We start from the raw sequence: 16,925 nt of genomic DNA on the forward strand, positions 1-16,925 counted from the left end.
GGAAGCCAGTCACATATTCTTCATTGTCTCAGCTTTATAGCAGTTAGGGGATTTTATTTACTTGCAAAAAAATAAGGTATCATTTTATTTTTAAATGGAGTCCAAGAAAGGCAGCTTTCAGCCTCCAGGTGGCAAGTTTCAGAAGCAACCACGCTCTAATACAAATAGTTCCCTGTTTCGTCTCCTGTTTTCACCTGCCATAATGCAAATCCCTTAGGAGACAGAAAGATGTAAACACAGCTGTGAGATGCTCCTGGTGGGGAGTGGCAGGAAGGAAAGCGTTAAAAGTCGAGGGTAAACAGCACCTGATTTGTTACCAAGTCAGCAGAGCAGAAAGGATCCCACAGATAAACCCAGCCTGGAAGCTTCTCCCCAGCTCAACAGGTTATTGCTCAGCGGCAGCTCTTACTCATGTGAATTTAGGTGGAGCTCCTTTCCTCCCTCTGTCCCTCCCTCTTTCCCTGCCTGCCGTGTCTCTCCTGATTAGAAAGCTTTTCTCAAGCATCTGCACAGGCGCTCATAGGTACCAGCCAGCGCTCACTTTCCGGAAGCTTTGCACAAGCTTCCATTGCTCTGCACTGCTGAGTCCGTGGCAGAGACGGCTGTCCTCATCCTATCAGTGTCCCCTGCCCTGAAAGATGGTGAAGTACGGCCTTGACTACACGAGGTGCAGATGGATCCTACCCCTGCTCCTGGGCATAGGTGTCATCTTCGGTATCATTGCGCTGGCGGGCAGGGGCTGGCTGGAGTCGCAGACCTTGCCCTACGTGCACCAGGCGTCGTTATGGGAGAGCTGCAGGAGATCTGAGCAGGGTGGAGAATGGTCCTGCGAGTCCCTCATGGGTTACGGTAAGCAACTGTAAGGGTGGCAGGGAGCAGTCCCTGCAGCAGTGGGATACATCTCCGAGCTCACCTTCTCTCAGCTCTTCTAACTGTATTGCCTAATATTTGACATTTATAAATGAAGTTATGGGCAATAGGGACTGTCACTAAAATGCCTCAAGGCTTTTGACTAACAGAATGAAGAAGAGAAAGGCCCTCATCCCTATGAGGAAAGCAACCTGGTGGCTTTATATGGTGGTACAGAAGTCCACACATGGTAATGTACAAGTGTAGAAAATATTACAGAATTTAATGTTTTCTTCCTTTCCTAGAAGAAGCTAGTAACTTCTCACTAATCACTGCTTTCCAAAACTTAACAGCTGCTGCTGATCAAATGCCCAAACAGCAAGCTGTGTGGGTAAGCCTGGTATTAGTGTGGTAAGTCAGTCCTGAATGCTAGCAAGAAATGGGAGGTAAAAATGTGAGATGGTAGGAAGATATTCCCGGGGAGTGTCAGGCTGCAGAATGCTGCCCTGAAACTGCTCTGATAGGTGGATTGTGTGAAAGAGTTTTAAAAGATGAAAGGATTTCTTGTTTGCACTGAGTTAGGTTAAGTATGCTATTAAACGTGTCCACCCAGGAGCAATACTCAGCTTGAAAAGATGTAAACCACTGAATCTGGGAGAATAGACCAAAAGAAAGATCACTCTGGATGTGCCGCGTTTCTTTATTTTTTCTCTTTTTCTGTAGATCAGTTATTGGTCATGGTGTAAAACAAGCTAATGTGAGTGTCAGGCTGTTAGCCTGAACCAGGAGGAAAGTTCAAGTGTTCTTACAATTTATGCTAGTTCAAATTAAAAGGAAGTACACTTTATCTAAAGCTCAGAATTTCAACTGCTTTTGTTGAAAATGAGTATAAAAGCACTTGCAGAAACAATCTCAGGGATCATTTATTACAGCTTTTGAAAATTGTTCCTGAGAGTTTATCATGTTTGGTCAAACTCTACCTTCCGTGCACAAAATTCAACTGTAACAAGTTAATTGTAGCAAGCCTTTGTGAGTGCAGGGCTGCAGGACAAGACCAGCTCCATTAAGCATCATGCCCAGTCCTGCTCTTGGAGCTTCTGCATCAGCTGTATGGCTGGGCATGGATCAAGCCAGCAAATTGGCCTCTGGTACATGGCACTGGAGAGCGGGAGAGAGACCATGATGCTTAGCAAAGACCTTTTCAGTCCTGAGTTTCCATAAGACTCCTGATCCCTGGGTTAGTCCCTGTCTGTGTCATGAAAGCTAGGTCTAGTTGGACAGAAAATGCTAAGAAGTTTTACCTTGCTTCTCTTGATAATACAAGAAAACTTTCCACTTGCTTCGAGGTCCTACACCATTGTTTGGTATTTCACTTCCTTGCTTATCCTGCCTCACTCTGGCATGCTTAAATTCAGCAGTTGTAAGCAGTTTCTCACTGGACGGCATCTACATACAAAGCAGGGAGGTCATCCTCTATGTGGACTATGCCGCAATGTCTGTGGCTACCATGAATCACGTCCACAATAAGTCCTGCGCTAACACAGAAATGCTGGACCTAGTACACACATGCAGAATATTCTCAACTGGATAGTCAGCTGATGCTTCTGGAAGCATTAGAAATACTGTTCATGTGCTCTATGGTTGCATTATGCTCTCGGTGTGTATGCAGCTACCATTGGACCTCTTTGAGCTTATTACCTTACTTCCAGTAAATCCTCAAAATCCTCCTGGATAAAATTTCCAAGTGGAAAAGGAAGATATGTCTGGGACAATAGAGTTGGTTAGCCAATGGGACAATATGTGAAGTCTATATGTAAAAAATGTGTACATAAACTGAGTGACAGGGGATTACGCTGCCAGGCTTCTGCCTATGCAAGGTTATGCCATTACAATGTGGATCTTGGCCATTGCAGGGTTGGATTACACTGACCCATAAAAGGGTTGGAGACCTGACTGTCACTGTCCTGGTCCTTTCCATCCCCCTTTTTCAGACACCTTCTCTCCAGAGGTGAGATGTGTTCATATCCAATCCTGTTCTCCCTTTTTCATACCATGCTTTTCTTCCTCAGTTGGTGTGGGGTTTGGATTCTGGGGCTTCTGCCTTTCCTCACTCAGAGTGAGTTTGCCTGATCCTGGTCTTGAATTTCACCCAAAAGATGAGACCATGAGACAGCATCTCATTTGTGAGCATTCAGGTCTTATGCTAAGCCTGATTCTACCTGCCTTCATGAAACATAGGGTTTTGATAATTCTGGGATTACATTTATCCACAGTACTCCAGAAAGGTCATAAGAAACAAGCATTCAACATCATGTTCTGTGGGATATTTAGCTTTGTCTTGTGCCAAGCTAAGCACACTGCTGCATAAACAAAGTGTAATTACACGCCTTCCTGAGCACAGAGACAAAAGCCATGATGTAAACAGAAAGGATAGAAGTGTTTCCCGTGTTTCCTGATATGAATGCTCTCTTTCTCCTCCTCTATTCCACAGTTCCCATCTTGTTTCCTCTGAGCTTTACTCCTAGCTTCGCTACCTAATCTGCCACAGGCTGGGCAGCTTCCAAAATACGATCTTCCTGCAGGAATGGTTACACTGACATATGTGATACACACATGTGTATCCCAGCAGCTTCCAGCAAATATTCTCATCATACTTGGACAATTTAGTTATCTTACTCCACTACTGATTTCTTCATCCTATCAAAATTAGGTATAATTGTAATGTTCTTGCAAGTTGTTCAATATAATGTGAAAATTCAAATAAAATTCTCCACTTGCAATGTTTGTAATTCCCCTTGAATCTCTGCTGTTTGGCTTAACATAGGAATATGCACAGACAGAAGACAAAAACCCAACATCATTTGTGTCAGTCAATTTGGAAGGGAGGAAGGTCGAATGTTTCATTGGAGTGGATCTTCTCCAAGGGTTCAGATCTACTTTAACCATATCATACTCATCTAGTCTTTACCAGAAGTCTTTTGCTCTTCAAGCGTATTTAGCTCAAATAAACAGAACTTTCTAGGGAAAAACATCTAGTGCTTTAGGGAACTTATTTGAAACACATGGAGTTTAGGACGAAGGACTGAGAGATACAAACTGTAGCTCTGCAACGTTCTGAGATTTGGAATAAAGGTCTTAAGCTTATAACATGCTTGAGCCTTTACAAAGGCAAAGACTTTTATGATAGATAATGAGCACAATATGAAATCTATGTCTGGGACATGGCTGAGCTTGCAAAGAAAACACATAGGTTAAATCCCTTCATGAAGCTGGCACAGTACTCTCAGTACTCCTTTGTTTTGCTTGATATTTGGCTATATAAATTCTCTTGAACAAGGTGTGTCTTGCAGACCTGAAACACTTTTTCAGTGTGTAATATATTCCACTGCAGGTTTTGAAGATGTTTAAACATATGTGGGTTTGGTTGGAGGAAAATAACTGATTTTATTTTATTAGTCTCAATATAATTCACAGTCTGACAGAAAACTTGTGGGTATACTTGTCCCATCTTATATTCCACCTGGCCCTACAGCTCTTGCATGTGCAGCTGCTGCCATCAAAGCAACTGCAAGCTTAAGGCTTTAATTTTAGGTTAAAGTGGCCAGCTTATTAACGTGGTGCAAACAGAGATCTTGGGGAAAAAATCAGGAAAAGGCATTTCCACATGACAAGTGGAATTCATCTCTTCAGTTATTTTCACATCCTAGTATGCAATTTCAGCCTTTTCCTGAGGTGTATGGAGTGTTTAGTGGCTGTGGAGATTAGTGGAGGGATGAATGATTTTGTCATCTAGAAAGGACATCTTCCTGCATCTTGTCTCCCAGGCAAATAACTGTGTTCTATCTCATTCCAGTTTTATTTTGGTCTATGAATATTAATGCAATACTACAAGATAGGATGGCTTGTATAGTATGATTATAATGCACAAAATTACTTCAAATATGGCAAATATTTGAGCATACTCAAATATGAGTATTTCTACGGGATAGATAGCAAAATAAGGGAATGATGCAAAAGGTAATAACTTTTTGGGGAAAGAAATATCCTGCTTTAGTCTCGTAAGAACTCCATTGATGACTAGATTTTCTTCTGTTTTGCCTATATCAGGCTTTTGGGTCCAGGGTTATGATAAAGCACCATTTATTATTATGTAGGAATAATGAAATAGAAATCAGTTTCTAAAGATCCCCAACAAATGCTACAACAGGATCAATTTCCAAGCAGCAAAGGACTTTTCTTGGTACTTACACCTGCCATGGGCCTTGCATTGTTGGTCCCACAGCTCTGCCTCTGGAAAACTGACTTCTCCAGCAGACCAGTGACTCATCACACCCGGAACACAGGACAGACCAGACACCAAGTTTCCCCATTGCCACACTGCCTATGTAAAACTGCTTTGCCTTCCCCGTTGTTCCCATGACATCTGACAGCAAGCACCTAATCCCAGACATGGGAAAACTCTCACTTGGTTCAAGCCGAAGCAAGTGCTGTGAGCACAGTGATATAGGGATATTTCTAGAGGGACAGGCTGGAAGACACCCCCTCTCAGCAGGGTCTGGGAGGAGAAGCAAGCTGTCCCAGTGTCTATTTGCCATGTGAGGAGGTCTGTGTGTAGGAACAGAAATGAAGCAAACAAGTAATAGTGCTGCTAAAGCAGGGACATTCAAGTCATGGGGCCTTTATTGCCAGGATTTTGCACCTAAAAGCTTTCAGAGTTTGGTAAAATTCAAGTAGATTTGGAAAAGTGTCCTTGCAGCTGGGAAACAAAGGCTGAGGAAGGTTCTGACCATGCCAAGGAAGCATGTGAGAGAGCCCAGGATGGAGGCCAGCTCCATCTTGTGCGTTGCCTGGATTACAGTGCAATCCTTGACTCCTTTGGCACAGGGTAAACTGAAAAGGAAAGCTTATTGATGCTCCTGATGCATCATAGCATGAAACAGTTATATTTTTATATGGTGGTTGCCTGTAGTTTTAATGACAGTGTATAGAGAAGCACGTAATTTCCTAAGTCATCAGTCTCCTAAAAGTGTAACATTACTGGGGACTAACCAGTGAGAAATGAGATAAGATTAGTTGCTTCATAAAGTAGAATATTCAATCATTATTCAAAACTTTGAATGCTAGAAATTACAGGCTCAGTTACATGTGTAGAGTAATGAGAATATCACAACAACAGTATACTTAAGGAACTCTGATGCAAGAAAGAAAGAGCACATTTGATTTTTCCCCAGCTTGTAGGAGTCACTGTGTTGTTACTAAAGAAGTATAAGAGAAGGGAGTCAAGCCCAGAGCATTGAATTATCATGGCGATTTTCATTCCTCATCTGCAATTGCTAACATGCTTTCGCTTGTAATTCTAGGGTTTGTCCTTTTATATATTTGGTGGCAGATTCATTTAATCAGACTCTTCTAAATAATAGTTATGCTCTTCAGCAAGTAACTCTACAGAGAGCAATTGCAGATGGCATCCCACTGTTTATTATCAAACCTTACTTTAATAATTGCAGTTAAATTGGGTGGAAAAATAGCAATCATGTTGAGGGTTCCCATCTTCCCATCAGGAGATATGAATTGCTGGTGCTGAGTACTTTGTGAAGATCTTCCACGCTTTGCACTGTCAGGACCTTAAATCCTTGACAGAACACCATTCACTCACACACATGGGGTGGCATCTCTGCTGAAAATGTGTGGAAACTTGTGGCTAAGCTCTCATTTCTCTTCACCTCATCTCTTCCTCTAGTTTATTGAGGTAATCTGATACAGCAGGCTATAATAACCCATCCATAGTCTGAACAGAGATGAGGGCTGCAAGCTGGATTTTGAATTACACTGTAGGGTTAAACAGTCAGGCTACTTAAGAACGAAAGGAGTTACACAGGAAAACAAACAAAACCCTCAAAACACTGTTTTTTTCCCCTATTTTTTATAATAGTTCTCATTGACAATTTGCATTGTTCTGAGCAACCTTTAACATCTTGAATCACTGAGTATTGCAATGCCATGTTTCTTCTTTGTCAAGTATCATTACAAAATCCCACCAATCAAAAATTCCCAGGAACTCCAGGTAGTTTGGAGAGTAGGGATAGAAGCTTATATCTCAGAGGTTGATTGCTTCTTTCTACTGGTACTAAATAACACCTCAGATCACACACAGCCCTGCTGAAGTACTAATCTGCAATTGAATATATTTAATGTCACCTATTATGTTGAATATGCACACTGTGCCCAAACCAGGCCCCAAGTTTAGAAGTCTCTGTGCAGTTCATTAACAACCCCATCAGTAATAAACAGCAAGTGATGAAGACTTTCAGGATGCATTGTAAAAGCTGTTTCATTCACAAGAAGAGTAAATATAGCTTACGATGTATTTCATGACCAGAAAGTACCATTTCTGCTTATATGTTGGTGTTTTTCTTTTGCAAATGGTGCAATTTTACTTCTAACAGAAAATTGGATCCAGATTCACAGCTGCTCTCTATCAGAGAGCAAAGACCTAGTGCAAAAGGCAACTTCCAGCAAGGTTTCAGAGCAAAGTTTGCTCACAGCTGAAAACTGTGGATGAAGAGTAGGAACAATTCTTGATACATACAGAAATGAGATGTAAATTCAGTGTTCTTCAGCCTCAAATGATCTGGGAATAAAAAACTTTAAAAGATTTTTTTTTAAAGGTTCCACTTTGCTCTTTCAAATAAAAGTCCTAGTTCATAGCCTCTATTATCATGGAAATTGATTCTGTTTAATTTGCATTAAATATTTTAAACCACCTTTAACTCGAGGGTAGTTAAGGAGCAGGTACATCTTGCTACTCTGATTAACTGAGCTTATGAAGATCTACTTATTAATCAGCACCTTACCTGTTTAATTTACCTACCCTCTTAATCCTCATACACACACAAAGTGTAAGTAATCCTGCTTTAATTTTAGATAAATAGAAAAAAATAGGAGGAAAAGAATATTGTAACATTTAAGTGTGTAAGACCAAGCTTTAATCTCAAGGTGCAACTCCTTCTGAAGATAATGTGAGATAGGGGTACTCCCTGACTACTCTCATGAGCAAACCTTTAATTTTGAGGCACTGTGTGCACATTATTTTTAATAGCCAACTTACTCCCTTGGTGTTCCCTTTCATGATGGCTCTATGTGCTCTGCCACTTCTGCTTCCCTAGTGCTAAGTAAGCATCAGGGAGCAGCCCTCATTAATACAAGATTTGCAGAAGCCAGCTTCTAAGTCAAGCCTGTACATGCTTAGACTTATGATGAGATGCATTTGAATCACTCCCTTAAGATGTAGTTGCTCCTCCCCTTTATTTCAAGTCAGGATAGCTTCTAAGTTGCGTTGCTTACCTCAGTGAGAGGTTTGCAGAAGTACGTAAAGCCTTGGATACAGGCTTTGCTGGTGTATTTTTGTGGGTGAAGCCAGTGGTGGGGAATTAAGTTTTTGCTTTAAAGGCGTTTAAGTTCACCAAGCCAAACTGAGCTATCACTTTAAGCTTCGGTGAAGACACCGCTTTCTGCTAATATATCCTGTGTTTTATTGATAGATGGCCTATGCATAAAGTTTCTTTTCCTTACTGTTGTAATTTGAAATCATTATTATGGGGTAATTGTTCTGAAGTTCTAACCCTTTCTCATTTATATGGAACCTGCTACTAACCACTGAGAAACTTTTTCAATGACGTTATCTTAGTGTGAACCTAAATAGGTCATTCTCTGTTTCCATGGTTGTCTCTTTAGCGGCAAGGTAAAAGCTGGATACTGCTCACATGAAAATGGCTGCATATTATGAGCTAATGTCTTTCTATTAAATGAGACATTAGTATCCATTTTAAAGAAGTTATGCCAGGAGAAAAGGAATGGAGTTACCAAAAAGAATGTCAAAAAGAAGGACAAAAAACTTTTGTATTTCACATATGAACTCACACCAAAAAAAAACCCCCAGATTACTGTACATCCAGAGTACATCCAGTAATGACTCCCCATGGGAAAGATACTCAGAGAATGCAGTTGTTTTGAGAATGGTCCAGATGCAATGAAGATAGAAGCTCAGAGAATAATACACATTCAATCATGTAATTGCTTTTTTTTCCTCATTTTATTCTGTTAATAAGTTATCCACGACTAACGTGGTTTTCTTAATTTGCATAGCCTTCCTTTGAAATTATTTTCAGTCAATAGCTTTCAGTTTGTGCATGCAGTTTATTCATAAGAAGCTGCTTTTAATAGTTTCTGATTTTTCTGTCTATGTACAAACACATGCACACTGGTATTTCAATGCCAGCTCATGTGATCAGCAAATACTTGCAAAGATTTCAGTGTTCACTTGTTTACAAAAGGGCACAGAAATTCACTGTAGTTGGCATGTTTCAGAGTCGTGATTTCAAGCACACAGGATTTTGCACTGTTCACTGTTGCATAGATGACAAGGGGAATCCAGAGTCCTGGATGACAGTGGCTTGCATATGCACCAACAGCTTGTTACTCTTCAGCTGGTAAATTGAAGTGTGAGTTTATGAGTTTGATGGGCCATCTTAAGATTCAGGCTAAGGAGAGCACACGTTCTGCTGCAGACATGCACACTTTCACATGGAAAGATTCTTAAGGAGAAAAAACCAAAATGAAATGGATAAAACCTGGCCAAAGCAGCTCCTTTTTGAAGTGAAGCGTGTGCACTGCAGAGTTCACCACGCCCTGATGAAGAGCATCAGGTTGAGAAACCTAAGTGAGTTCAGTTTTGTTTCCAAAATAATGCTCTTTCCCTTTAATCAGGGAGATGTAAAACAGGTTGGGCTCTGCAAACTCAGCCCAGAAGCATTCTCATTACTTACGACACAGAGATGAATCACCACCCTGGCAGATTTTTGTTCTTGTAAGAATTGCTTTGCGAGACTGGAGCTAGAACTGCAGGGTTTGTCTTTCTTTCCCTTGGTGGTATGAAGGATAACAAAGCAAAATATTAGTCTGTTACATTTTCTTCCTCTCCACCCCCTGTTTCTTTTGAGTTTAAACTATCCTTCCTCAAATTGCTGGACAATTCACTGCAGTGGCTGTTGTGTTAAAATGATCAGTGAGCAAGAACCTGATAATTGTTGGTACCTGTGAGCTGGCAATAAACATTTATTGTTTATTGTGCTAGCTGTGTATTTAACTTCAAGCCAGGAGGAACATTTGGAGAAGTATTTCCTTATTGATTAGACCAGGAGAAGTACTTCTGAACTTTCTGGGGTTGCTTTCAGAAAACGTCACCCAAAAAGAGAGAGACAGCAGATCGTGTGGTTTGGGGGTACCAGATCAAGAAAAATGTGAGAGCATAATTGTTAATGTTTTCCCATGTTTTGAAACACATACATCAGAAACACAGAAACTTGTATTTGTCATGGGGAAAGTAGACTTCACATGCTATTTTCAAGGTGTGACAGCTCTTTTTTGAAGGCACCATTTGGAGAGTTTAATGCAGCAGGCTAAGGAAAGACTAGATCTGATGATTCAAACTTTTGGCTCAACTTGCTGCTGAGCAAGGAAGTTTATTTCCTTATGTGTGAAGCACAGGCAGTGTTTACACTTTTGCAAACTGGAAAACGTGAGGGAGTAAAATCAGTAAGGCAGGAAACTGGAGGCACTCTTGAAGCCCTGGATCTATTATGAAGTCCATCAGCTTCCCCTTGGCTGCAGTCGGCAATGTGTTTAGATGGTGCAATACAAGAAGTAGTCATGCTACCTCTGAACTGAGTTAGCTTTAATAGCAAAGTAATAAAGCTGCGTTGTTATTGTACACTGCCTCAGCTAATTATCTTGCTCATAAGCTACAGTGAGCTCTGTAATGGCATGGGTGGGCTCCTTCTGGTCTCTAAATTATCTCAGAGGGGCTTCTCACACAGGAGGGAGTTTTAAAAGGCAGGCCCTTATTTTCATTTTCCAGTAGTTACCTATTGCTGCATTCACTGTGAGTAGTCAGACTCTCAGAAATCATTGCTGACTGATACACAAAGCACTGTAAATAGAAGCACTGCCCTTTCTCTGCTTGAGATAAACATAAAAACATGGGTCCCTTTGCCTGTTTGGGCTAGCAAAGCCTTATTTTAAGACAAAACTGCTCAGAAAATTGCCAGCTAGAAAGCGTTTTCAAGATGGTGTGTAGCTTCCTACAAGTTCTTCCACAGTGTTCATTGGTGTACTTCCAGCTGATAGAGGAGCTGGAAAAGGGAGAAATAGGACTGGCACAAAAGTGTTGCAGGATCCTGCTGGTATTCAAGGACATTCTTGCATAAACACAAGAAGCACATTTTAACTCTTAAACAGCCAAAACATCACTACTGTTTTGGGAGGCTGAGAAAACAGATCTCACAAATAGCTGAATATTTTCATAGGCTCAGTTTGATGTCCTGTAAGCTGCTGCTCCTTCTATTTCTGTTCTGATGACAGGGGGACTTTCAGCTTTCACCTGCCCTCTCTACAGTCAAGTGTACTTGGAGTTGGTGTTGCACCTGAGGTGATTTTTTTTGTCCTGAAGTTCACATTTTTAAGAAAGAGCTTTGCAGTTAGAACAATTTTTTTAATGTTTTTTGCTTTATGTTAAAGCAAAACAAATGCACACCATGGGAAGATAAGAAAATATCTGGGACTGGATTAGCCACTCCCTTGTCAGTGTTTTCTGATCAGTTTAATCCTTCTAATTCTGGCATTTTTACAGAATCGTATATCTTTTTTCTGTTGGTAAAGACACTAAGCTACTGTAGTGCTTCTGGCTGGCACAAGGAAAAATAAGTATCTCAGACATAGAAACAACTGCAATTATTGCTACATGAAACTTCGGCTACCTTTTACCCCAGAAAGGTAAGGTGTTTGCACACTGTTGTCTTAGACTACTGATAACTGCTACTTTTTGTAAAGGACAGATGAAGTCAGGGTATTAATCCCCCCAAAAAACCTCATAGTGACTCTTCCATGAAATCCTATTGTCTTGCTCAGAGCTGCATGTTGGTTTTCTTTCAACATTGAGTTAATATTTTCTCTCTTCTGTAGAAGTGCGAGTCACAAAGCTGGCTGTTAGGCAATTAAGCAATGCCTCCTAAAGATGTAAGCATCCTGCAACAGCATGTCTCTGCTTGCCATATAGCCAGTGCCTGGCGGGCTGGGTGCGCACACAATCTGCCTTCATACAGTCACTGCGTTGGTAGCACTATTTCAGGAGAAACACCTGGGTGAGCCCAGCAGAGAAGTGAGATGGTGGCATCGGCAAGGTGCCACTGCACATGGCTGAGCCCCCAGCCCAGGCGATGCTCCCACCCGGGGCAATGGTGATCTGCCATCAGCTGCTCTTGGGAAGAAAGACTGAGCTTTGACAGACCATTTGCTGCGCACTGCAGTGGTGGTGGCAGTGGGTGAGATGAAGCACACCAGGTCTCATAGTTCCTCAGCACTTCCTGAGTCTGCTCTGGGAGAAAGACACCCCTTCGCTCATGGGTTTTGCACTTAACCACAACCAGTTGTACACCTAACAGAAACCATCGCCTCTAGATGTCCTTGTCATTTCACCCTTCTGCCAGAAGCTGTGAATCTTGTATCCAAGAGCAGTGAGGTCAGTGCTGCTGAGCAACTTCTTTTATGGCCAGGTGCCCCTTTTTTTGCCATTTTAGAGGGGTGGCAGAGAGGTTGGGAGCAGGAGCATCCTCAACAAGGATGAATTGAACTGTGGCAGTGCGTTAAATTCCTCTTCCTGGCTGTTTCCTTTGATAATCTGCCTGAAGTGCTGCCCTCCCACCTGCACTTCCACATTGCATATTCTACTTCCAAGCCTCTTGTAAACTCCCTGAGAGAAGAGTCTGGGTTAAAATACTGGGCTAGAAAATGAAATGTAGGCATATCTTTGCTGTCACTTTCAGTCTTCTCACTCATCTGCCTGCTTACAGGAAAAACAAAGCAGTTAAAAAGCAGAAAGAGACTTTTTGACATAAGGAAGAAAAAGGACACAACACAAACCTGCAAATATAGTGGAATAGCTAGAAAGGAGCAGGGATTACAAAGCACGAAGGGATGGCGAAAAGCAAATAAAGAGGGAAATCGGTTTTTATAGGCAGATCAGAAGAAAAGTGATGCATTTTTTTTAGTCTGATAGCAGAGGTGGTGTGGGGCCTGGGAGAAGAGAGGTTGAGCACCAAGGTGTCACTTGAATGGTGGCTTTGTACCTACCTGGCATTTGCCGGGGGGAAAGGTAAGACACTTTGCATTTTATTACTTGCATGTTTGAAGCAAACTAGTTGGCAGGTTACCAGGTATCAATAATCTTAACTTTCTCGGTTCCAGAGTGAACTTTCACTGAACAGTGTGTACTGTGTTTGAGTTGTAATTACAGTCGGGCTTGTTTGGGCTGCAATAATTTTTCAGCACTGCTACTGTATGTATATGGTTAGAAGCTGATACCCCACAAGTGCATAGGATAGGCCATGGGGTGAAGTCTGTAGATGCCCAGTAGACTTTCACTGCCTACTCCATCTACATACACAATTTTAAAAATGTCAAAGTAGGCTTTTTACATTACGAAGAGGAGACACTTTGATTTCTTTGAGCAGTAGTTGCCCCTCCAGACATAAAACACTGAATAAGTATCTTTTTTTTCCAGTTCCTATGCTAGCATGATATGCTTTCCTCCGACATGTTATAACATAGATATATAATTTGAAAATTAAAGTATCCTGAACAAGCTTTTAAAAATGAAACGATTCTGACTTTGGATCAAAAACAGAGGTCAAATTTCCCTACAAAACAGACTCCAGATCTTCAGCTCTATTTAAGATACAGAGATAAACGAAGGCTGCAAAGACAGAAACCACTGACTTTTGACATTTATAGACTATTTGCCATACCTTTAACTTTGCATGCCAGAGTGGTATGAGCATTTGTACAAACACTTTTTTTTAAAGGAAGAATTTAGTTAGACAGGGACTGTCTAATTCTCCTTCCAAAATGCTGTTGGTTTTATGGCATCTGTGGGGGTAATGACATTTGTTATTGAAGGAGAGTGTCCATTCTTACACCTTTACAGACATTTTATCTTCATTCGTAATTATCAAATCTAAAGAAGAATCTTGCACACAAGCCCCCTTGCATTCTGTATGAGAGGTCAAAGCTGGCATTTTTAATTCATTCTGCACTGAGTGAATGGTTTCTTGTGGAACTACACACTTATGAGAGAAGAGAAACCTCCCATGCTTTCCTCCCATGCTGACCTTCTCACATTTGTTTAAAATTAGCCTTTCATTGTAAACCAGAGAAAAACATTGCAAGGGATATTTTTGTTCTTTTCTAATGTATCTTCCTTCTGATTTCAGCTTGGGGAAGAGCTGCTGCTGCCACGTACCTGGTTGGCTTTATACTTCTAGTCATTTGTTTTGCTCTGGCCATCATAGCATTTGCTATTGACACACTTCGATTCAACTTCATACGCGGGATTGGAGGCTTGCTTTTTGTTGCTGGTAAGGCAGTATATGAAGTCAAGTTTAGCTTGTGCAGGTATATCCATTCTAGAACTGGTATTTCCCTTGGCTGATTCTAGGCCCAAGTCTTTGTGTGCACCTTAGCTCTCTATGACAAATAATACAAAGTCTGTCAAGGCAGTGGACTGATTTTCAAATCCTTCAAAACACGGGTGGGTTTAGCTACAGGTAGTTATGGAGGTAGGCAATGTGATGGGTGTTAGCTTAAACATTTTTTGTTTTCTTCTGTTTCTTCAGCTGTATTCTCCATCATGGGCCTGGTTATTTATCCGGTAAAGTTCTCAACTGAAATTGAAATGACGGGAATCAATATGTTCAGCTGGGCCTATGGCTTTGGCTGGACCACTGCCATTATGGAAATATGCTTGGGATTCTTCTTCTGCTGCCTTCCTAACTACGAAGATCAGATCTTGGGTAATGTGAAGCCCACATATTTTTATTCTTCCCCGTAAGCACCAGGAAAAAAGGGTTCATATTTCAGAGATATTCGACAGACCAGCTACATTTTCCAGAATATTGTCATTGTATGTTAGTAGAAAAGGCTGGAAACTTTTCAAATGTGTGTAGAAAAATAATACTGGAATTCCGCAATAAAGTTATCCACTCTGTTTTGGACCTTCATAGTTGATGTGGATTGGTTAGATAAAGTCTAAACATTAAAAACACTTGTGTTTCCTCATTCATTCCTGTGAGTGAGGTACATGTGCATTCCACTGCATCTTAAATGCATTCATATTTCTAATTAAATTCAGAAAAGCTTTTTAAATTGCCAATAAACTAAACAATATATAGCATCTTCCTGAAGGAAAGGAAGACCCCAAACCCCACCATTTTGTATGTATTATCTTTATCCTGAAGATACTGCACATTTTTAAAGAAGCCAAATACCTTTATCCACTGACTGCCAGAGTAGTAAATTAATCAGCCAGCACTTCATAGCTTTGCTTCCATTTCTCATTCATTCACTTAAGAGTTAGGAACAGGGTAGGACAAGGATGAGAGAAGCCCCCTACCAGAGCTAGGATCTTGACTTTTACCTATCCATGTGGAATGTAAGTATTTATTTCTAAATATCTGTGAGAGTAAGAAAGGACCTTCAGTAAACTTAAAAATCCTGGTGTGTCATTGATTGGGCCATCACAGAGCAGGCAGAGGCAGAGGGGATTTCAAGCCACCCCAGCAGCCTGGTTTGAAGAGACTCCTAGTGTGGCTTTCTTCATAAGCATCTGCCTCTTTTAACTGCTGTATCAAGATCTATGGCTTTAAAAAGCTCTGCTGTACTGGTCCAGCCCTTTTATCCAGTGTAGAAGGGTCAGGAAGGACTTAAGCAGAGCTATACCGTTGTACATTACTGTAAAATATATAAGTACCCCTTACCATCTTATACTAAGGCTCTCATAGAGAAAATCATGCCATAAAGCACATTTCAGAATCTTATACTCCACAGTGCTGCAAGCGTCAATATACTGCAAGCAATGAAGTATTCTCAAGCCTCTGCTGGTTTCTGCCTTGTTAACCCTAACTTTATAATGCTCCATTTCTTCTCTTAAGTGAAAAAAATCGATAATTTTGCTATGAGGAGAAATAAATCTTATCAAAATCCTTAGCTACAGAGGTTTATTACCTTGTAACACATCTGCAATTTTGTAACTACGTGTACCCTGCCAAATGTCTTTACTGCAAAGAATGAGGAATAGAAAACATTTTTAGTAGGAGCTCTGGGTAGCTAAAATTAATAAAGACACCAGACTTAACCTGTAGGGTTCTTTTTTAAGCAGTTAACTTCATTCACTTTTATGGAGTGTCTTCTAACTTTGATCAATAAACATGAGAGATATATCAGACCAGTGGGGAGAGTAGATGCATCAGGGAATAGTTAGACAAGAACTTGCAAATACATTAAGAAGATGTTTCCTAATTGGAAGGATATGAAAATGCAATAGAGTTGAGAAAGCAGTTTGTATAAAATGGCTTGCAAGTCTTTGTGTAATATGAGCTGTTCAGGAAAAATATTATCATAAATTTTTTATTGTGCTTATTATACCTAATAAATAATGGTATCAATGTATTGTTTCAATGCTGAGTCTTAGCTTTTGTTCTCTACCAAGAGCGGGGAAGTGTGGAAGCCCTCAACGCCTTCTCTTCTCTGGCACCAGCTTGGAGCACCTGGGTACACTGGCTGGATTTTGAGAGGGGAGAGTAACTTACTTACAAATCTAGCATCATAACAGACTGTTACTCTTCATTCCTATTTATTTTGGCTGTCTCCTGAGGTCTTGTTAGCAAGCACATGACAGTAGAGGACGTGGTCTGTTTGCTCATGGTCAGTGGGGTGACAGGCAGCACAGTTCTCTGCTATAGTGTGCTACAGCTGCTTTTGGCAGGGAGGATAATTCACTCATGTTCACCAAATAGGAAGCCAGTGAGATCCTGCTTGAAGTTTTTGCTCCAGCGGATGTGGCAATCCCTTAAGGAAGCAAATGGGAAGTTGAGCAATTACTAATTATATTTACAGTTTAGCATTAGCTGGACGCTGGCCCAACATCTGGAGGTGGGGAAAGGTGCACAAAACAAGGTTTAGGAGTG

The 16,925-nt window shown here is 40.9% G+C and overlaps 1 protein-coding gene across 1 annotated transcript; it reads left to right on the plus strand.

Annotated features, from left to right (window-relative positions):
- Nucleotides 1-638: 638 nt before the first annotated feature.
- On the plus strand, nucleotides 639-14,791 carry LOC308220228 (p53 apoptosis effector related to PMP-22-like; the record flags this gene model as incomplete). The annotated part of the gene is made up of 3 exons (XM_080616038.1): nucleotides 639-849; nucleotides 14,175-14,318; nucleotides 14,577-14,791. 3 exons carry the CDS (start codon nucleotides 639-641, stop codon nucleotides 14,789-14,791), a joined length of 570 nt encoding a protein of 189 aa, XP_080472164.1.
- Between the last annotated feature and the right edge of the window lie 2,134 nt (nucleotides 14,792-16,925).

Source organism: Psittacula echo (genome assembly GCF_963264785.1).
Source record: "Psittacula echo genome assembly, chromosome: 4".
NCBI lineage: Eukaryota > Metazoa > Chordata > Aves > Psittaciformes > Psittacidae > Psittacula > Psittacula echo.